A 20,627-nucleotide genomic window follows, 5' to 3' on the forward strand; every position below is an offset into this window, starting at 1 on the left:
TATGAATCCAGAAATAAAACAGCGGGTTGCTTTATGCTGGGTTGTTTTTTGGATGATAATACTACAATGATAACAACACAATGACAATACAAATTCCACTGATATAGCGCAAGCATTTCAGCAAGCTTTACAAGCCTGTGTCTAATATATAATCCAGCTACAAATAGACACACCCAAAGAAATCCGTTTTCAAACAAAATATTCAATTGTGCTAGCATTCCTGATATGAATCGGGAGCGAGTTCCAAAGACGAGGGGCATTATAACTAAATGCCCTGGCTCTGACAAAGTTCAAACAAATTTTAGGGACTGTCAGGATTCAAAAATGATCTCTTAACCAACTACTGTACCTGGCAGTTTGCACATCCTTCTAGCCCTACAACATCGTAATCTTTTCTAAAAAAAAAAAAAATGGGCTCCTGAGTGGCGCATCCAGTAAAAGCACTCGTGTGGAGTGCAGGATGCGCTCTACAGTCTGGACATCACCAGTTCAAGTCCAGGCTATTCCTTTGCCGACCGAGCATAGGAGCTCCCAGGGGGTGGTGCACGGTAGGAGGGAGGGCTAGGTCGGCCAGGGTGTCCTCGGCTCACCACACACCAGCAACCCCTGTAGTCTGGCCGGGCGCCAGCGGGCTTGCCTGTAAGCTGCCCTGGGCTGTGTTGTCCTCCGACGCTGTAGCTCTGGGTGGCTGCATGGTGAATCCGCAGCATGTAAAGAAGCGGGTGGCTGACGGTACACGCTTCAGAGTACAAAGTGTGTTTGTTTTTGCCTCTCCCGAGTCAGCGCAGTGGTGGGCTGAGCCTAAAAAAAAATTAATTGGACATTACTTAACTGGGGAGAAAACAATAAAAATAATTGGCGACCACTAAAATTTATATATATAAATAAATAAAAACATAAAATTTAGATGTCTTTATTTAACAAAGGTTTGTTTTGTTTTTTACATTTCTGGAAAACCTGGACCCTGCCAGTTATAAATACAATATTGTACAGAAGTTCTTCAGTGTTGTGCAGTAAATATCGGGTTGAGTCACTTTTGTGTTTTGCTTTTTGCAAACTCTTGTGCCCATTTCAGAACCCCTTCCAAATCTGAAGTGCTTCCTGTTCCCTTGGCGACGATGACGGAGCCCCCTGCGTTTCCGCTCATGTGGTTGCAGACAGCGACCGCCCAGTCTACGGCAGACAGGATACCGACAGAGCTCTGAAAAGGAGGAAGTGACATCAAATAAATTAGGCTGCCAACTCAGTTATAATATAACTTTTGTACAGGAGGAGGATAATCCTCAACTTAGAAAATAAATAAAAATCACACTTAATTGGTGATTTACATACATTTATTTTAATACAATTTGAAATGCCAAATTTAAATGTCTAGTCACTGCTGCAACCCACTTACCGACTAGGTCAACAGGAGACCTCCGTTTCCCAAGTTTATAGTATCTTTCAACCTATCCAGTCTGGGAAGACATGTCTGGATTCATCAAGAGCTTTATCAGTTGGGGTTGCTGATGAATGATGAAATGAACTATCCAGAGCTGACCCTAACCCTCAACTAACCCCTAAGACCTAAGCCTGAGGCCAAAGCAGCCCTCTGTAGCTCCCCAGCCAACAACGGCAACTTGGCATGAGACAGATTAGCAACAAACTCACATGACAAAGAAGACCTTGTCAATACTGAAAGCTATGGAAACTGGGAGTTGTTGGGGAATCTGCCACAACAAGCATGTAATACTGAAAGAATATAATTACAGACAATAAAAATGACACACCCATAATTACCATGAATAAAATACATAAATTCAACTGTGATCAACCACATCATTAACCAAAGTTTTCTGGAGATAATCTACCTTTGGCACCTGACAGGCACACAGAACCTTCCCAGAATGCTGCTGGCTCAGAAGCATCGTAAACACCCCTGGTGACTTGTCACAAAACTGGTTTGCAACCTTCATTAAAACCTATTGAGAGAAGGATACAGGTTAGAACATGCATAGCCTTGTGCTTAGGGCATTTTGACATACTGACAGTAAAAGGCATAGGCAGGCTTGCAGTTATAATGTTATTATGAATGAAACCCAACAGGTAGCCAAGTGACTTTTATAAATATGTACAAAACCATCCAACTTATTTACATGCCTTAACTGTATATAAAACTAAAGACACACTACCAGTAAGGGATTCAAATAAATATATACATACCGAGATGGAATCAGCATCAACAGTATCCACAACTAGTGTTTTGTCGCCATGTTCTGTTAGTAGTGTTTGCACCTTTTTTGCAGCCTACAGATAAAAAATGTAATATAAAAAAATAATAAATTATTATATATATATATAACAAATGTTTGCCTAACCATGGAATTTGCTGTGGTTCTCAAAGTACATGAATCTCTGAAGTCAAACAGCAGGTAAATCAGATAAATCAAGAACAAGTATATCAGTTGCACATCCCCAGAGGTAAATTCAAAATCAGAGCTGCCAGATGAAAAAGCTGACGATAAGAAATTGTCCAGATGCACAATATATGCACAACAGAAGTGTGACAGACAGATGTACAGACAGACAAACAGTACGGTGCATCTCCAGCTTCTGTGTTTTTGTAGTCTGAAGGTGAATGCCCAAGCTACAGGCACTGACTGTTGTTTTGTTTAACCTTTTAATCTGGCTCTTGTGCCTGTTTGTTTTCCTGTTTTTGTGTTATTTTTGTTAATTAAATGCGCAGAACAGCGCTTCACTGCAGCTTCTGTCTCCGCGTCTTTAATGCCTGCTGGAAATGCTATCCTGTCACAGTTACACATAGAACATCCTACAGGGGGCTGTGATGCAGCACAGGCTCTGCACAGGAGAGCACCGAGGAGGGTGTATTTTGTGGTGGACACCCATCTTTGCTCTAGTGCAGAGGAACAGCCTGGGACAGCCACATGCCAAGTAAAATGTGTCACTGATTGATTGCTTAACTGTTTAGTAGAAAAGTGTGGAATGTGGCCAGGAGGGAATGGAGTCAATTACCCCTGGCCACACCCTACACAAGAACAAAGGAAATGTTTGCGTGAGAGAGAAGATGGTTCAGTAAAGGCGGTTTGCCCAGCCTCAACAGCCTATTTTGTTTAAACTGTTTACTTTGTTCCAGTGTTTTGTTTATTTGTCCCTGAGTGTGTGAAAAGCAGCTTGTATCTTAAAATAATAATTAAAACAGTATAGCTAGTTTTAATAATTTCCACCTGATGCAAAGAAATTGCACACCTGTATTGCATCGATGGAAGTGTCTTATATTAAATTAATATAACTAATTAACTAAACCAACAGTCAATGAATACTAGCTGGAGTAGCTACTGTAATCTGGCCCCCACCTCTTTTGCCTCTTGTTTCCTGATGGCTGTATTTGCTGTTCTCTGCAGAGTTTTCAGTGTGGTCTGCAGCTCCCGGCGCTGCCACTGTGGCACTGCAGTGCTCTCCACTGCCTAGCAACCAACACAGACAATGGGACATGTAAAACAACACTATACAAAAGCCAGCTGAAGAGGGTCTTTCCAAACCCATTCATTTCACGCAACCACAAAACGTTCTTCCTATTTATTTCAACTTCTATATTGTCTATGCATGCAGCATTTTCATTGTTACAAACAAGGTTTAGAAATGAAAAGGATGCAAGACGATTTACTAGATCCTTTGTTTTTTTTATCTTTAAACTGCTCCCTTTCCCATTTTTTATAGTACCACCTTGTGACATTTTACTCCCCAATAAAAAATAAAAAGAGTAAATGCACTTACATATGTGACTGAACTGTCACTGATTAAAATACATTCAGTACAAACCATTTCTATCAATATTAATAGGGCTTTTCTAAAAGATTTTCAGTGTTTTGCATAAAAGGTGTCTGCATGGTTCAGGAGACAATGACAATGGTACTTACATCAGTGAGTTGCCCCACTTCCTTGGATAGTCTCTGTGCATCGGAAAGCGTGGGAATTCCAGATTCCAGCCTCATGGTCAGAGAGTCCACCTCCTGGGCCAGTGTGTGGCCGGCCTCACGAGCCTGGAGTGAGGAACACGGTTCATCACAGCACTACCTTACAGAGCGGGAGCAGCCAGGAGACTGACACCGGGTGTATCAGAGGTTCATCACTACCTTACAGAGCGGAAGCAGCCAGGAGACTGACACCGGGTGTATCAGAGGTTCATCACTACCTTACAGAGCGGAAGCAGCCAGGAGACTGACACCGTGTGTATCAGAGGTTCATCACTACCTTACAGAGCGGAAGCAGCCAGGAGACTGACACCGGGTGTATCAGACTGATCTTAACTGATCTAGTCTTGTTTTGATTTTCTTTATATCACTTTCTGTTTCAGCCTTCACACCCTGGTGCACTCATGTGACATCACCAGAGCTCTCTGAATAATGTCAACTCAAAGGACATCAGGCACCCCCCAGGGGTAACCACTAACATGTAATGAACACTCTTCCTAGAGGATGGAAGAAATACCACATTGCTTAACTGTGACCAGTTCTTCTACCCACTGGAGGGATGTTTCGGGGTGTTGCACACGGACAGGTTAATGGTTAATTCATGTAAGGTATGATCAGTGACCTTACACCAATTACATGTTATAGATTTGATTTGCATGGAATAAAAAAGTAACCCTGATCCTAAAGTAAGGACCCGCTACATTCTAGACTATTTCCAAATATACAGCTATTTCAAATTAGTTCAATGCATGTGACCTTCTCGGTTTGCTATTATTATCCTGCTTACAAATCTACAAAAATGTGTCGTTTAGCCACCTGGTTCAATATACATAATGAATGCCAGTTGTGGTTCCTCTATGTGTTACTAGTCTAGCAATTCTTTCATCAGCAGCAGTTACAAATTACAAAGTCTAACCCTTAGTTCTCACCTCTTTTGCCTGCTCCTCGGTGACAGCAATTATCCGACTGATGCCCTTAACAAGCTGCCTCTCCGACACAATCACAAAATCCTTTACCTCTCCCGTCCGAAGCAAGTGCCTGTCGAGAAGAGCAAGAACTGCATGAAAGCAGCTGATGACAAAATAGGACTATTACAATCGTTTGTGTGTCATTACTGACACGGGTCAAATTGCTTTCTTAAGAGAATCTCTTATTTACCTTCCCTACGCGATACTGTGTTATTACTCCATATAAAAAAACCACTGCAGATAATAAGAAAACAAAAAGCAATCTTACGTTCCGCAGCACAGCTCTATAGATGTTTGCTGATCAGTCTGTGAGTTCACCAAGCAGTCGACAGGCACACCGACAGACACCACTCTCACAGGATCGGGATAGACCTGCAAAAACCCTTTATATATATATTACATATATTATATATACACACACACACACACACACATCATTCGGCACAGGTTAATCTTTGCCTTATAAATGATGGTGCACCCCCTCTCACTGTTTTGAAATGGAGACACCCCTAACTCAACGTACTGCACCTTCAAGTGTGGGTCATGTGTAACAACCTATACTTAGATCCTCCGTGGATCAGATCATGGATGGGCAAATCCAGTTCTGGAGGACAATTCCACACTAGCTTTGCAAACTTAAAATGAAATATTGAACTGCTTTAGGCCCTGCATGGAGGTTTAATTTAATAAATAAGAACATGGCTGGAACAAAGGCCTGGGCCTGAATTCAAGAAAAGTTTCATCTCTGCAGCAAATGAATGTTTATGGCACAGTGCTAACTTAAACTGAATCCAGGCCCTGGTCTAGAAGGGCCAGAGTTGACCATCCCTGGTTTTGACCATTAAAACAGATAAATGTTTTATTGTCTTTCCAAAGCTTTACCTCATCCATCGTTCTTAATCCTTGTATTCTTTTAGCCAATTTCAAGGGCACTTCTTCTGTGTAAACATTTTCGTTCCTCTGAATTATATCCTTTATGGTTTGCTCTATCTCCTGGAGCTGCTTAACGGTCAATGTCCCCTGAAAAGGTGAAATTAATTAAAAAAAAAAAAAGTTCTAGATTTTAAAACTAAAATGTGCCTCTAGAAAGAAAATACTGAACCAGATGTTTAGTAAATACAAATTCATAATCAAAAGGCTTACGGTGAAACTGCTATCTTTACAATACACGTAAAGTACTTGTGATAAATATAAAAATGTTAAAAAAAATAAATAAACCCCAGATGTGAGAAGTAGAGGAGGAAGACCTTGAAGCTGAAATCAAAGCGCAGTCGGTTAGCTGCAACGTGGGACCCCCTCTGCTCCACGCTGTCTCCCAGGACCCGACGCAGGGCGAAGTTCAGAATGTGGGTTGCCGTGTGCTTCACCATGCAGGCCAGGCGCTGTGCCTGAGAACCAGAAACGATATGGCCTGTATTGGGATGCCCAGCACTGACAGAAGATACCAAGACAGACTAAAACCATGTTGCATGACAATTACCTAACAACACACATACATAAACAGAAGTAAATTACCTGGGCCTCTAAGGGTTCTGTACAGGGTAATGGCAACCCAATACAGTAAAGGGATCTACAGAATTTGAAGGCAGCTGTCCAAGCTCTATTTTAATGGTGTTTTTTGGCCATTTTTAATTCAGCTATGTTTTCTTTTGGGAGGCAGATAAGAATCTATTTGCGTCAGTAAGTGAACTGTGCTGCAGTGGAGAGCAGAGTTTGGTAAATTCACTGTACTTGTATTTGACGAGACCCTCTCTTACCTCATCCACAAATAGCTGGACCTGGTCCCCCAGCCGCAGTGTCTCTGCAACGGTCACCTCATGAAGTACGTACCCTCCAGCGGTCTGGACGTTCTCTACAGGAAAAAGCACGTCCTGCAAATACCAACAGGAGGAGCAGGCTATCACACAAAGCCTCTTCCACTGCCATGTCTGACTGACCAGGAACATGTACTGTTTTATTACCTTTTTGTTTGAAATATATTTTAGAATTGCTTTAATTAAAAAACTAAAAAGATCAACATGATCTCTTTAAATGAGGCTTTTCAGTATCAGAAGAACGAACATTAGCAAGGAAAGCATTTCCAAACAGCTGGAAACATGTGGTTTTGGTGAACAGAATAAAACATTTGAAAAAGGCTTTTTTTTTTTTTTTTTTTTTTTTTTTAAATAAACTTAAGAAATGTGTGTTATGTCCGTTTAGTTTTTGAAATTATTGTGACACAATCTTGCAACCCAGAATCCGTGCAGAGACAGGCTATATTTCAGAGCTGCAGACTGCGTGTACCTGCTGTCCCTCCCGAATGAAGTACCCCTGGTCGTGTGCCTGCCCCCCCTGCTCTGCGTAGAAGCAGGTCTGGTTCAGGATCACGGCACACCTCCGCCCCTCTTCCACCTCCGTCACCAGTGAGCGGTCACAGTACAGAGCCAGCACAGTGGACTGGCAAGGGCTGAACACTGCAATGAAAGCACAACGCTCAGGCTGTTTCAATTTGATTCTGTCAAAACAAATAATATGAAAGTGTGATAGTAATATGTCTTTAAACTGGAACAGACCATGTCCTATGAACTTTCAAATCTGGTCTCACCTTGTCTTTATGAAGCAGGTGGGGCCAGTAAAGTGAGATTTCATATGATTTCTTTAGAAATCAGCACGTCGTCAAAAAAAAGCTGCCAACTAGGACTCTGCAGGCGCAACAGAATTCAGAATGATGGGAAACACATCTAATGCACCTGGATCTCTGTGGCTCCTGCATATCTATTTCAAATGCATCTCCAGTGGTTGACTCAAAGGTTTACGTTCCAATGAGAAACAGTTAGCAGGCTTCAGGGAAGAATTGAATGGACAATGGAAAGTGATCGCTTAAACCCTTTACAGAAATTGTCAAACACCTAATAAAATGATACTTACTGTATTTTCCGCCTTCTCCAAGCCTGTATGTGTATTTGGGGGAATCCTCGGTGGCCGGCACTCCTCTCCTCTGGAGCTCAGCGACAGTGTGCACATCCAGCTCAACACAGCTTCCCAACTCAGACTGCTGGGTCTGAGCCTTGTGCTGTGGAGCATTGAATGCACATTTAAGAGATGGCCCCCTCTGTCTTTCATACTGAATTCAGCAGTATTGTATGGCACAATCTTCTTCAGATTCTGATACTTCAGTGACGTACTAAATAATGTCAAGGTTAATCACAATTGAAGACAAGGTAAAAGAAAGTTTAAAAACCTCTAAGTAGGGGAGCAAAGATCCAGATTCGTCCTCCACTTGGAATGAGGTTAAATTGGTTCAGTTTGGTAACCAAGGCTACAGGTGGAACAAAAGACCAGACGGGTGCCAGATCTCAAGAAACAAACCTCTGCTTTAAAGTGTGGCATACGCCAATACGTCAGTCACCTCGATATCACCATTGACGGGGATAATAAATAAAACAAGTTCATACAGTACCCTTGCATTTTTCATCGCCAGTTTATCCAAGCCTTCTGTATCCATAGCAACGCCCCTCTCTTCCAACATTAAACCAAGCAGGTCAAGAGGAAATCCCAAGTTCCTGTGCAACGACCAGGCCACACCCACTGTCAACAAGAGACATATTTTAATTACATTTGACAAAACCAGACCAGCCAGTTTTTTCAAGCATTGGTCCATTTGGCCTGAGTCTGGGCAAATCATTTTTTCATTTAATTCATGTTGAATGTGTGTTCACATAAATCTGAAAAAAAAAAGTGGCTTACTGCAGATTAATCTAGTCCAGGATATCGTTTCAACCACACCCTTGTTGAACTAAGCCGTCCAAGGTCTTGTTCCCTCCAGGTCTATTTGTTTAACTCATTCTAAGCAGGAGTGTGAAATTAAGCAATGAATGGCCTGGTTAGAACAATATCCTGGATTAGACTAACTGTAATATTTTACTTATTAATGGCAGTGTCTGTCTCTCAAACATTCAACAGTAGCTGTACCTGGGAATACTCTGGAGTTTTCCATCTTCTGTAGCGTTCGGTCAATAACACGCCGCCCTTGCTTCAGGGAGGATAAAAAGGCAACTTCATTGTCGGTAATGATATCCATGATCTGCAAAATCAAGAGAGAGAAGAGCTGCAATCACATGTAAAGACAGTCCATTAGAGATATAAACAAAGCAGCCTGGTGAAGTACATTATCTATTCCAACATCCATTCATTCCTCAGCCTACATCATCTACAGACCACAGCTGGCTATGGAATGCATTGTGTACACAATGCATTGCAGGGCATACATCTCTATTGGAAAGATTAAGATGCATATGAATCAGAGAAGGGGAGAATTTCCAAAATGTAATAAGGAGCATTTTACAATACACAAAAATAAAGCTGTGGACACAGGCAAAAAGATTAACTGTGAAATAAGAGGGCACTTTAAAACAAAACACTGTAGGTAAATATGTTGTCATTTCTAATTAGTAACCAGCTTACCCTGTTGGTTTCCCTATTCAGCTCTGGGTAGGCATCACCCTGTTGAAAAAAAAATCTATTTTATTGCTGAAAAGGGAAACACCACACACTGAAATGTTACATTTAACACTACTCAACAAACGGGATGCAATGCATGACACAATCCATAGAACACAGCCACAGGGCATTTACTGTATTATAGTGCCACCTTGAGGATTTGACTAAAAACAGCAGCCAGCACAACACAAAGTGACACAGACCCATTTCAAGGGAAATCATGCTGTTTATTTGCCTCATCTACTACTGGCTGAGATACTGTTTTGTCTGGGGAAAAAGAAAACAGCCCTCTTTAATTTAAACTGGTAGTCAACTGACTAGTCAGCAGACTGCCAAATGTCAAATCCTGAACACTGGCTTTTTGGCGATTTCAGGTGGAAGCCCTGTGTATTCCAGGCTGCATGCAACACTTTTTTTTTGTGAACAATTTTTTATGTGTGACACATTTGTGATAAAAAGTCACGGTTCACGCTTCCTCTGCCCCCGCTCTCACCAGGATGTGTGCCACAGTGGGGACGAGTCCAGCCAGGAATCCCGGGGGGGTCTGGAGAACCTCGAGGGAGAAGCGCACCGCTCTGCGAAGGATCCGCCGCAGCACCAGCCTAGCAGGAACACAACCGTCAGAAACAGATCTCAGCAAAACCAGGGGAAGGACCGAGTCGTGTCTGTTTCACATGCACATTTTTCACATATACTGTACTGTCTTGCCTATTTTGACAGAGACAGCGTTTTTACTTATTGCAGAAAAACCATGGCATTTACACAAAAATCACAGGAATTCACTTTTTTTTTTGTCCAACCCCTGTATGCTTATAGACTATAGAGAACTGCAGCAAGAGACAAAACTAAACAGTTAAGAATTTGGCCAAAATAGCAGGAATGTTTAGGAATTGAAAGAAAAACGAGTTCCAAAACACAGGGACATTTCTAAAGTATCTACTGTATCGCCTGTCTCATACAAAAGCTTACCATGGTATTTTAGCAGTTGTCCCATGCTTTTTCCCTTGATTACACTATGCTTTTACCATAGCTCACCCTGGTTTGCCATGTTTTTTCATAATTTGCTATTCTTTACAATGCTTTCCTATGCTTTCACCAGGCTTTATTACACCCTGCTACAGGAAGCTTTTTGTTTAGTAAACCAAAATGTCCTAACTGTAGGTTGATTGGCTAGAGCTGGTCAGAAGTAATTATCTTTCAAGTTCAGCTAATGCATGATCTGTAATGTTGAAACCAGTTGTTTTCCGGAAATAAGTAAAGTGTAGGATTAGGGTTAGGGTTAGGTGGAGAAGTAAACCATGTGTAACTCACGCAGCCCCAGACATTCCTGGATAGACTCCATCAGCAATGCAGACAGACAGAGTGCGGATGTGGTCTGCCACGACTCGGTACGCCATGTCGATGTTCCCCACATCGGCCTCTCCAACCAGCCCCCTGTACACCGGCCCTTTAGAGGACTAGAGTGGGACATTAACTTCAGTGACAGGTCATGTCAATCTCCACACTTGACAAACATGTGAATAAAACTTGATATAAATTGGATGCTTTCAGTTCACCTTTTGAATAGCTCCGAGAATAGGGGTGAAGAGGTCGGTGTCATAATTAGACCGCTTGCCCTGTAGAACGGTCACAAGACGCTCCAAACCCATTCCTGTGTCCACATTGTGCTGGGGCAGTGTGCGCAATCTCCCATCAGCCTCCCTGCAGAGAACCAGGAAACAGAACCAGGACAGAAACTTGAGTGGCACAAACGTCATTTGTGTCTTCCTTTCCCGTGATAATACAAACCGCCAGTTATAACCGAAGAGGCATTAAATGACAGGTTTGAAGGACATCACGCACTCACGGATAGACTAATTTTGAGTTACCCGAGCCGTCATGAATCCTCTATCCCACTGACACCAATCCAAGGCAAGCTGTGTGATCGGTGTGAGCTTACAGGACAACGTATACTGTAGCTCACGATTTTACAGAAACGTTCTTTTAAACCGTTGTCTCGTGATCTGTATAATGCTTGTTATTATCAGCCCCATACCTGTTGTATTGCATGAAGACGAGGTTCCATATCTCTACCACCTCTGGGCTGTCTCTGTTCACCAGCGCTGCTGCATTCCTCCCCCCCACGTGATCGTAGTGGATCTCAGTACACGGGCCGCAGGGGCCCGTCTCCCCCATCTCCCAAAAATTATCCTTCAGTCCGAACGGGAGGACGTGGTCCGACTCAATCCTGCGCCAGACACGTACAGGATCATTAGGAAAAATAAAAACTGCACATTAAAGGTAAAGGGACCAGTAGATCAGCTGAGCACCAACTGTGCATGAACATGTGAAATGATGGACACATGCAGACAAATGAACCCCTTAATTAATCTAAAACATAGAAACACCTACTGTATCCACAGAAGCCCTAATGATGAAACTTGGTCTGGAGATACTTCAACACAAGCTACTAAGAGTTTCAGAATCTGGGAGTACTGTATATGAAGGCATTTGTTCAGCTGTCTGTAGGTATGCATGGCAGAGATGAATGCCAGCGACATTCTCATTCTTTGCGGCAAAACATACAATGAAACATCTGTCTACTAGCTTTCATTTCTTCTTCCTGAATCGCACTTTATGATTGCGTGTTTAAGGGTATGCTAAACAAAGTTAGGCAAGTTGTTAAACGAATAAAGTCTGAATGTCTAAGCAGCAGGTTTGTCATGGTTGTGTAACCAGATTACACTCCCCATATCTTTAGCTGATTTGGTTGATGCAAATCCATGTCAGCTGGCTGATAACATTGACATTTGATAACACTGACATTTTAGGATCCTCTTATCTCTGGTTTGTGTAATGGAAGAGACCAACGTTTCCTGCAAGTGTGCCCTTGGAATATATCCCCAATAACATCAGTAGTCTTTGATGTTACTGGGGATAGAGTTCCACAGGGGTTGAATACTTATGCAAGCAAGATACTTCAGTTTTTTATTTTTCTTAAAAATATTTCCCAACATAAAACCAATGCCACCTTACAATAATTGATTTTGAGTTTCAGTGTTTTAAAATTAAATATCGAACATAACGAAATTTCAATGTACCATTTGTAATTCGGTAATATGAGAGAAGTGGTCAGGGGTCTGCATACTTTTGCAAGCCACTGTATATACGGATATTATATATTATATTTTGTATTTCACTTTCCTTATTTATTTTGTAGTTTAGCTGTTTTGTTTCTATAGTTATATTGTCATGCCATTTTTAATAATTTGTGATTTTGTATTTTACTAAAAATAAATGCAATTTATAACATAAATAAATAACTAAATAAAATGAACTTGCTTGTACACACCTACCCCATACTCAACCAGATCTCCCTGCTTTCTTCATCAGAACTCAACCCCAGGGCAGAGTCTCCTCCAAAGTATGTCACATAGAGCCGGTCCTGTGGGATTCCATAGGCCTGGGTCAGGAGCTCCCAAGCCATCAGGCATGCCTCCTCCTGCATGTTTGCGAAATCAAAAATGTTTCTTAGTCACTGCTTCCAACATTCTTTCACAGACATACAGACCTTCGAAGGAAATGGAATTCATATTTTAGAGATATAACAATTGTTGTGATTGTTCAACTGCTTTCACTTGAAGCCAATTTAACTGGCTAACAGTGACTTCAATTTAAGTAAAGTATTGCCACCGAGAGAAGCCCATTTGAACAGAATACTGCCAGTTTGCAATGTTGATCAATGACGTCCTGGAATTGATTAAAAGCGAATTGGAAATTGACCTCAACCCTGATTGCAGCAGACTTTATTTGCTGCCCTGCTTGTTTGCATTTCCCCAGGGCAGTTTTAGTTGGCTCCCATATGAAACCTGTTAGGCACTGCATCACGGAGTCTGCCAGACATTACTGTGCTGATACATGTGGAGTGAGGCTTCAACAAGCTCTGGCAAAGGCAGAAGCAGAACAGAATTAAAACGATCATCTTTTTTTATTCTCCTCGTGGAGTTTCTGATAATGTTTTACAGCAAGATATGCAGATCTTACATTTGCACTATAACACATTGTACACTCAATCATTTAATGGAATCAAAAAGTAACACGACAACAAAGTAGAACAGTCTGACATTCCAGAAAACAAACTGGAAATGTTACGAGCTTTAACAAGAGCAGAAACAAATGCAATGTACTGGTAACACAGAGAAAAAAACAGCCCTTGTGTTGGTGCTCACTAAAGTATGTGTTCTCAATAAAACTAACTATAAGTGAACACTCAAGTGTCTCTTCTGAATATGAGCTTCTATTTCTGTGACTTGTATCTTTGAGAGAAGGGAGGGGAAGCTCTGTGTGTCTCACCTTGAAATAGTCCCCAAAGGACCAGTTTCCTAACATCTCAAAGAAAGTGTGGTGGTAGACATCTCTCCCCACATCTTCCAGGTCGTTGTGCTTCCCACCAGCACGGACACATTTCTGACTGTTCACCACCCGCCTGAACTGAGCCATCTCGCTGCGAGGGTCCGCTGTGCCCAGGAAGATAGGCTTGAACTGACAAAACAAGTAACAATTCACAAATATAAAGAGAGGTCATTTTAAAACAAGCTTTGAAACAGACTAATAAAGTGTAAACAAGTTGTCAGGATGTTAACAATGAAAACAAACATTACAGGTACGCTATTTAAACAGTTGTAGCAACGCGTGGGGACGTGTAACACTATCCAAAACCCTGCTACTTGCTGTTTAAGAGAACCTGGATTGTATTATTTAATTAACAGGTGTTTTACCTTTCACAAAACAGGAATCAATTAAAGACTTGAGTGAGAATATGATGCCACAGTGTTATACTGTGGATTGTACTGGTTACTGAAAAAACTTTTTTTTTAAATCTCTTCCCTTACTGCAGGAATCCATCTTGACGCCAGGGGTGGAAATAAGACTCCTATTGCATAGCAGTTTCACCCATCGTTGTATTTAACAGGAGCCTGATTAGCCACAGTGTATCGGTAACATGATCAGGTGTGTCTTTTTAAACTCCTTGTAAGACGAGGAACGGATGTAATGGGAGTCTTAATTCCATTCCTGCTTGGCACCCTTCAATTTTTGAATCACGGGACCCTGACCTCGAGCGACTGTGAAAATTAAACAGCCACTCATACTGAAGGTTTCACAATTATAATAAGATCAAAAGGTTTATTGTTACAGGAAATAAAAAAACAAACAAAGAGTACAGCTGTGTACCAAATATACCCATAAAGCACAAGCAATACCCTTAAGTGGTGCTTAAAAATGATAGTAATAAAACAAAGTGCAGTGTCTATAGTATTCTGCTTTAATCTGAGGGAAACCGCTGTGGTTTGGGGCGGCACGACAGCATTTCTTATTTGGGGTGGATTACTGATGGGCTTTTTTGAACAACGTATGCACCCGTGTATGTTATACAGTCGCACTCCCTCTAGAATGAATGAATAAATAAATAAATAAATGTACACGGGGCCTGAGAATCAGGGAATCACTATGGGGGAATCTACTGTCGATTTGTGGCTATAGGGTAGCTTTGACATACATTTTCAGTTTAAACGTCTGCCGTTTTCCCTAAACGATTTGACATGCAATTTAGATAATGTTGACAGTGCTGGCAACTTCAATTCACTAGTATATGCGTTACCTGGTTCATGCCTGCATTCACGAAAAGCAGGCTGGGGTCGCCCCTTGGTTTTACTGGAGATGACGGGACAAGCCGATGCCCGTACTTCTCTTTGAAAAAATCTGTAAAGACATTCCGAACCTTCTTTGAAGAAAATTCGGTGTACCCGGGTACCGAGTGAAAAGTTCGGATACCCCTAAACGCGCTCGCATTATTGAACAATAAATTCGAGCTTTTGGAAAGTCCGCAGAACGCAGCCATCTTTGTCTACGGCACACGATTTTTGCTTCACGAGGTCAGAGGTAAAAGCTAACAAGTTTCATATGACGGCAAGAAGAGCTCTCATTGGAGGAATTTTATTAAGACAATCATGTTCTAGCGTACAAACGAAATATTAATAAACAACACAATAATGTTTACATTGCATACGGTTCTGGCAGCACTACATATTATTATATGGAACCGTTGTGTTTCTGATTAGTAATATACAGTATTTGTATATGGGAGATAAATTGCACAGAATATTTTAACCTAAAATGACCATAATCATAAAAAATAAAATAAAAACCTATATAATCCACAGAGTTCAGGAGCAATCATAGGGTTGGCTCTCCTAAAAATAAATAAATAAATAAACTGAATTTGTTCTGTTTGGGGGGGGGGGGGGGGGGGGGGGGGGGGGGGGGGGGCGCAGGCAGTTGATGGAGTTTCTGCTGAAGAGATGTGCTGATGCACGTCAGCAAACACGTTTGTTTGATACTTGTTTGTTGAAGTTTTGTCCCAGAATTTATGTTTTGAATTTATGGGTGAAGACAACCTTGACATTGAAACCTGCTTCATAGAATCAATGGTTAATAGAAGGTAACATGCTGTAATCACAGATTGCATTCCCTTGGCTGTTGAACCAATCAATCACTTTATAAGATATATTCAAATATGATTACATTGAGAGGTTTGCAACCCGTCTCCTTGATCAACAGCATATCTAACAAAGTGTTAAATATTTTTTGTCAACTTTTGATGTTTGTTCTTAAATACTTGAGTTGGATGCAGGGCTGAAAATTAGACTCCAATTCCATCCATAGTAGATTGATCCATTCCTCGTTTTACTAGGAGTTTAATTAGCTGAGCATGTTACCTATAATCTGTGGCAAATCAAGCTTGTAATAAACATAGAATGGGTAAAAACTTATGCAATAGGAGTCTTATTTCCATTCCTGGGATGACAAAACCACAGAAACACTAGCGATATGAAGCACACGTTTCAGTTTAAATATGGACTGTCACTCACATAACAGGCTCATCTGTTATGCAGATGAAGCCCTGAAAAGTATTATGTAATAGATAGAAGCTGCATCTCCCTGTTGCTGCAGATTCCAAACCCCAACTTCCCTGAAAGAGGCAGCAGTCATTGAGGGGGGTCTTACTTTGGTACCAGATCCTCACAACTTGAAAGTGTGGACTGAATTTTGAAATTCACTGTCCTGAGGAGGTTGACAGTAACTATTAGCTTCGTTATGTTATAACCCGTCAAAAACAAACTTCATCTTCTATAAATGTCAGTAGAATGTTATATATGTAGTACTGCTGGTAAAAAAAAAAAAAAAAAAAAAAAAAACCTATTAAATCACAAACAAGGTAAATACTGCTATTACCTCAATACACTAAACCCCCTCTGCAAAATAAATGGATCAATTCTGAAAAATATAATACTGCATTCCTGCCTGGAGCCAGATTTTTCTAACATGTAGTTTATCATTTAAAAGCCAAAACAACTACCTTAAATTTGCTTTAAACTTATTATTATAATAATAATAATAATAATAATAATAATAATAATAATAATAATAATAATAATAATAATATCACTACTTTAGTGTACCTATTTTCATCTGTCAAATATTGGAGGGAAATGTCAGAAAGGGAAATTCAATTTTCCCATGTTGCAATGTGAACTTTGGTGGAAAGGACCTGTTTCTCTACTACTGTTCTCATGTAATGCACTTATAATACATCTTATTGTACATATTACCTCCAGGATACAATAGGGCTGTGAGAAATTCACGGGAGAATTAAAATGACAGGACTAACCTGCAATTCAGTCTTAAAGCTCCAGATGTCCGTGTAGCCACTCCAACTAAACTGCTCTAAAGAATAATTAAGGAATCAACACATTACATTCTGGATAATTAGAAAATGCCCCCTAATTACGAGGGACAATTGTGGCCATTTTAGAAATTGATGCGTTTAAAATAACAGCTTACCTCAAGATTTGATGTTTTAGAAAAAATAGAAGCAACATCAAAATCAAAAAGCATTTCTTTGAGAAATTGCATGCAGCAACATCTCAACTCCCCCGATACAGTGGTTTGAAAGCCATAACATTATAGTTCATCAAACATATAATAAAGTTGCAGAATTAATAAATACATACTGAGCACTGGCACAAGAGTTGCACAGCACAGATGCCGATGCTTTAGAAGTGATTTTGCCATCCAATGAAAAGAAACGAAATGTAGACCGTCCACACCCAGATCGTGACTCCAAACTTATGAGAGAATTATACAGTGAAGAGGTGTATTTGAGGCTTGTCCCTATGAAACCTTCATCTATGCGTTTTTGAGAGTTGCAGAGAGCGCTCAGGCATTTAGCACATGAGGCTAAGAAGTTTGCGCTGAACACTAAGCCAAGAAAGAGCCAAAGCCAGAGTCACGTGGAGAAGGCTTTCAATGAGATGCAAAGTGCCGGCAAACACAATCCCGACGCTTCTCCCAAGCAAATGCCTGAACTGACTGAATTGATGGAATAGGTAAAGTAGTTAGCAAGCTTTCACAGCTGGAAGCTAGAGTAACTACCTTACCTGTTGTCCCTAAGCAGAATGCAACAGCTGTGTATCCCAGTGCAAAAGGCTAACAAGCTAACAAGCTAAAGCCACATAGGAGTCATCTGCTACCGATAGGGCCAACAAGACCATTCTCCAATGGGACCAGGAGGCAAGTGGGGCAGAAGGGAAGCCACAAGAGCTACCAAAAAACTATTAATGCCTGAGACCAGAGGGGCAGTGATGGGTAGCCATGGACAAGTAAGTTCCTAGACAGATAAAAAAAATTATGTACAGAGCACAAGAGAAACACCTCTGATAGGCCCAGTAGTGAAGGTGAATGGAACCATGTGTAGAGCTCTGATAAATTTAGGATCACAAGTGACCACGATCGCAGACGCATTCTGGCACAAACACCCATATCTCAGCAAGCAAAATATAAAACACTGCTAGTCAGTGATCATACCAGTTTACCATTGGAACTCATTTGCGTTGATTTCCTATTGCTGGAACAATTGAGGGGAGGGGTTTGAGAATGTGCTGGTCGTGACCGACCGCTTCTCAAGCCCAACTCACGGCCAGAAGGCAAGCACAATGGCTAAGATACTATGGGAAAAAAAAATTCTGCAGGTTCGGATTCTTCAGCAGAATCCATGCGGATCAGGGATGAAATTTCAAAAAGCACACCAATTAAAGAACAATGCAAGTTAACAGGCATTGCAAAATCCCACACAACGCCATACCGCCCGCAAGGGTCTGGGACAATGAAGCATTTTAACTGCACATTGATTAACATGCTGGCCACTTTGACTCGCAATGTTAAGGACAATTGGAAGGAGTATGTGGATTCAATGGCCCTTGAATACAATTGTACTCGGCATTTTCAGTTTTTTTTTTTTAAATGTAATGATTCCAATGTTCTGTAATGTGTCAAAAGTTGTACTGAATTGTATTATTTGATGATTTTCAAAAATTTGACATGTTATGTTTAGTGTTCTGTGTTTCCGGTTTTACCGTAAATTTTACTGAAAAACTACAGGATTTTTTTTTTTTTAACTGATTTATACCCTTTTTTGTCTTATTCAATATTTTCCCTGTACTATTTTCTAGGAAATCCACATTTTAATCAAATTGTGTTTTTATTTTTACACTGACATTGTAATAAGCAGCCCTACACTGGATCCTAGGATACAGCAGATGTCAAAGGATTAAATAATGTTCAAATGTGGTTCTCTGTCACTTCACAAACACACTATCACTTGATTATGTTGGCCAATCAAAGTCTGATTGTTGTGGCAATTGCTGGGAGTAGTAATAGCTTGATCAAAAACTGAATTGAAATACTCACATAAAAATATATTTTTAGTGGGTGAAGAATGGGGAGAAAATGTAAATCAGTTTATGAATATTCAAAATAATTAATATTTTGAAGTATACAAACAGCAAAAGTGGGCAAGATGAGACAGAGGATGCATAGCGCTGCAAATACTGCTGCACCAAGGTACATGTTCACACTGACAATAAAATAGCACAGTGAAAAACAAGCAACACATTAAACTAAAACAAAAAAGTGAAGAGAGACAAGCAAGCCATTTATGCAGCTTTTACACAAGCTTTAATAAAAATAGAGCACAGAAAGGCTGTTAATGAGTTTATCAGAGTGCTGTGCTTTGCTGGACAGAGGTATATATCGGTGACTTTGTGCAACAGTACCATCTGTCCATCAGCTAAAACACTGCCTAACACTGACAATCTTAATCGTAACTATTTGATAGAACATGGTGATGCTTTCACTGGTAAACGTACATGGAACAATACACTGATAGGAATGTCCAGTGTGATTCTTGGCGTGTCTCCTGATGACTTGGTCCAGTTCTGTCAATTTCATTTTATTTTTATGATTTGAAGGTGAATAAACCTGGCTTGTTTTGTGTTGATGTCATGTTCATACCTTTATACTAGATGCTGTTTCCACCAGCACAGCAATTGCCCAAACAGTGGCAAAGTACCAGCTAACTTGGGAAAATGTGGCTTCGACTTGCAGATTCTGCTTCATCAGACATGCCAGGGACATTAAACTTAATCAGAAACCAGAACTGCTATGCATCATATTCCACATGTAAAGTGTGTTTACCCATGTATCAATTAAAAATAATTTACCGATTATATCCCTATTTGAATATATGTAAAATATCCCCAGAAAATGTTTCTAAAGATAAAAAAAACACTACCTATACTTAATTATAATATTTGATTTAACTGTAGGTGTTAAGTTTTACTGAATTGCATTAATTTAATGATTTGTAAAGCTTTGTAATTTTGTATGCTTACTGTGATAGAATAAGTTACCAGCTATATATCATCAGTACGTACTTGTGTATGTTAACTTTATTCTATACATTAAAAGGTACAGTAATTGTTATTGATACCTGTTTTCCATACAAAATTGATTGTGAACTAGTGTCAGTCCCAGTTAGTTTGGATAATTGACTTTGTACTGTACTATGCATTCCATTCAATCTGAGATGCCATTACGAGCCCAGGGATGTGTTGATTTTGATCCTCCGTCTGCTTTGATTTGCTGATCTACTGGAAAGTTTCCATTGTCCACAATGTCAAATTAAAAATGAAAGAATACTGTCATTCACCATATACTGCAATAGAGTTTCTAAAAAGAAATAAAAAGTACAAAAAAAGACAGCTACATTGTAGTATATTTTTTCATGGTTTTATTTTTATTACACCCCCCCCCCCCCCCCCCCTCCCCCCTC

At 40.4% G+C, this 20,627-nt stretch overlaps 1 protein-coding gene across 2 annotated transcripts; it reads right to left on the reverse strand.

Moving 5' to 3' along the window:
* Window positions 1-633: 633 nt before the first annotated feature.
* Window positions 634-15,312, reverse strand: aars2 (alanyl-tRNA synthetase 2, mitochondrial (putative)). Of its 2 annotated transcripts, XM_041252006.1 has the most exons (23): window positions 15,057-15,312; window positions 13,751-13,939; window positions 12,754-12,899; window positions 11,454-11,645; window positions 10,975-11,119; window positions 10,730-10,875; window positions 9,912-10,020; window positions 9,383-9,421; window positions 8,891-9,002; window positions 8,379-8,506; window positions 7,847-7,991; window positions 7,223-7,392; window positions 6,697-6,810; window positions 6,187-6,327; window positions 5,822-5,959; window positions 5,208-5,311; window positions 4,901-5,009; window positions 3,918-4,040; window positions 3,354-3,464; window positions 2,203-2,286; window positions 1,851-1,961; window positions 1,035-1,201; window positions 634-801 (listed from the first exon to the last, which is right to left on the reverse strand). In XM_041252006.1, the coding sequence occupies exons 1-23, from the start codon at window positions 15,294-15,296 to the stop codon at window positions 780-782; spliced, it is 2,985 nt and encodes a 994-aa protein (XP_041107940.1). In that variant the 5' UTR covers window positions 15,297-15,312; the 3' UTR covers window positions 634-779. The 2 variants fall into 2 exon arrangements, with proteins under 2 accessions (XP_041107940.1, XP_041107941.1); XM_041252007.1 differs by lacking the exon at window positions 634-801 and having other exon boundaries at window positions 898-1,201.
* Window positions 15,313-20,627: the final 5,315 nt, after the last annotated feature.

Source organism: Polyodon spathula, chromosome 6 (assembly GCF_017654505.1).
Source record: "Polyodon spathula isolate WHYD16114869_AA chromosome 6, ASM1765450v1, whole genome shotgun sequence".
Lineage (NCBI taxonomy): Eukaryota > Metazoa > Chordata > Actinopteri > Acipenseriformes > Polyodontidae > Polyodon > Polyodon spathula.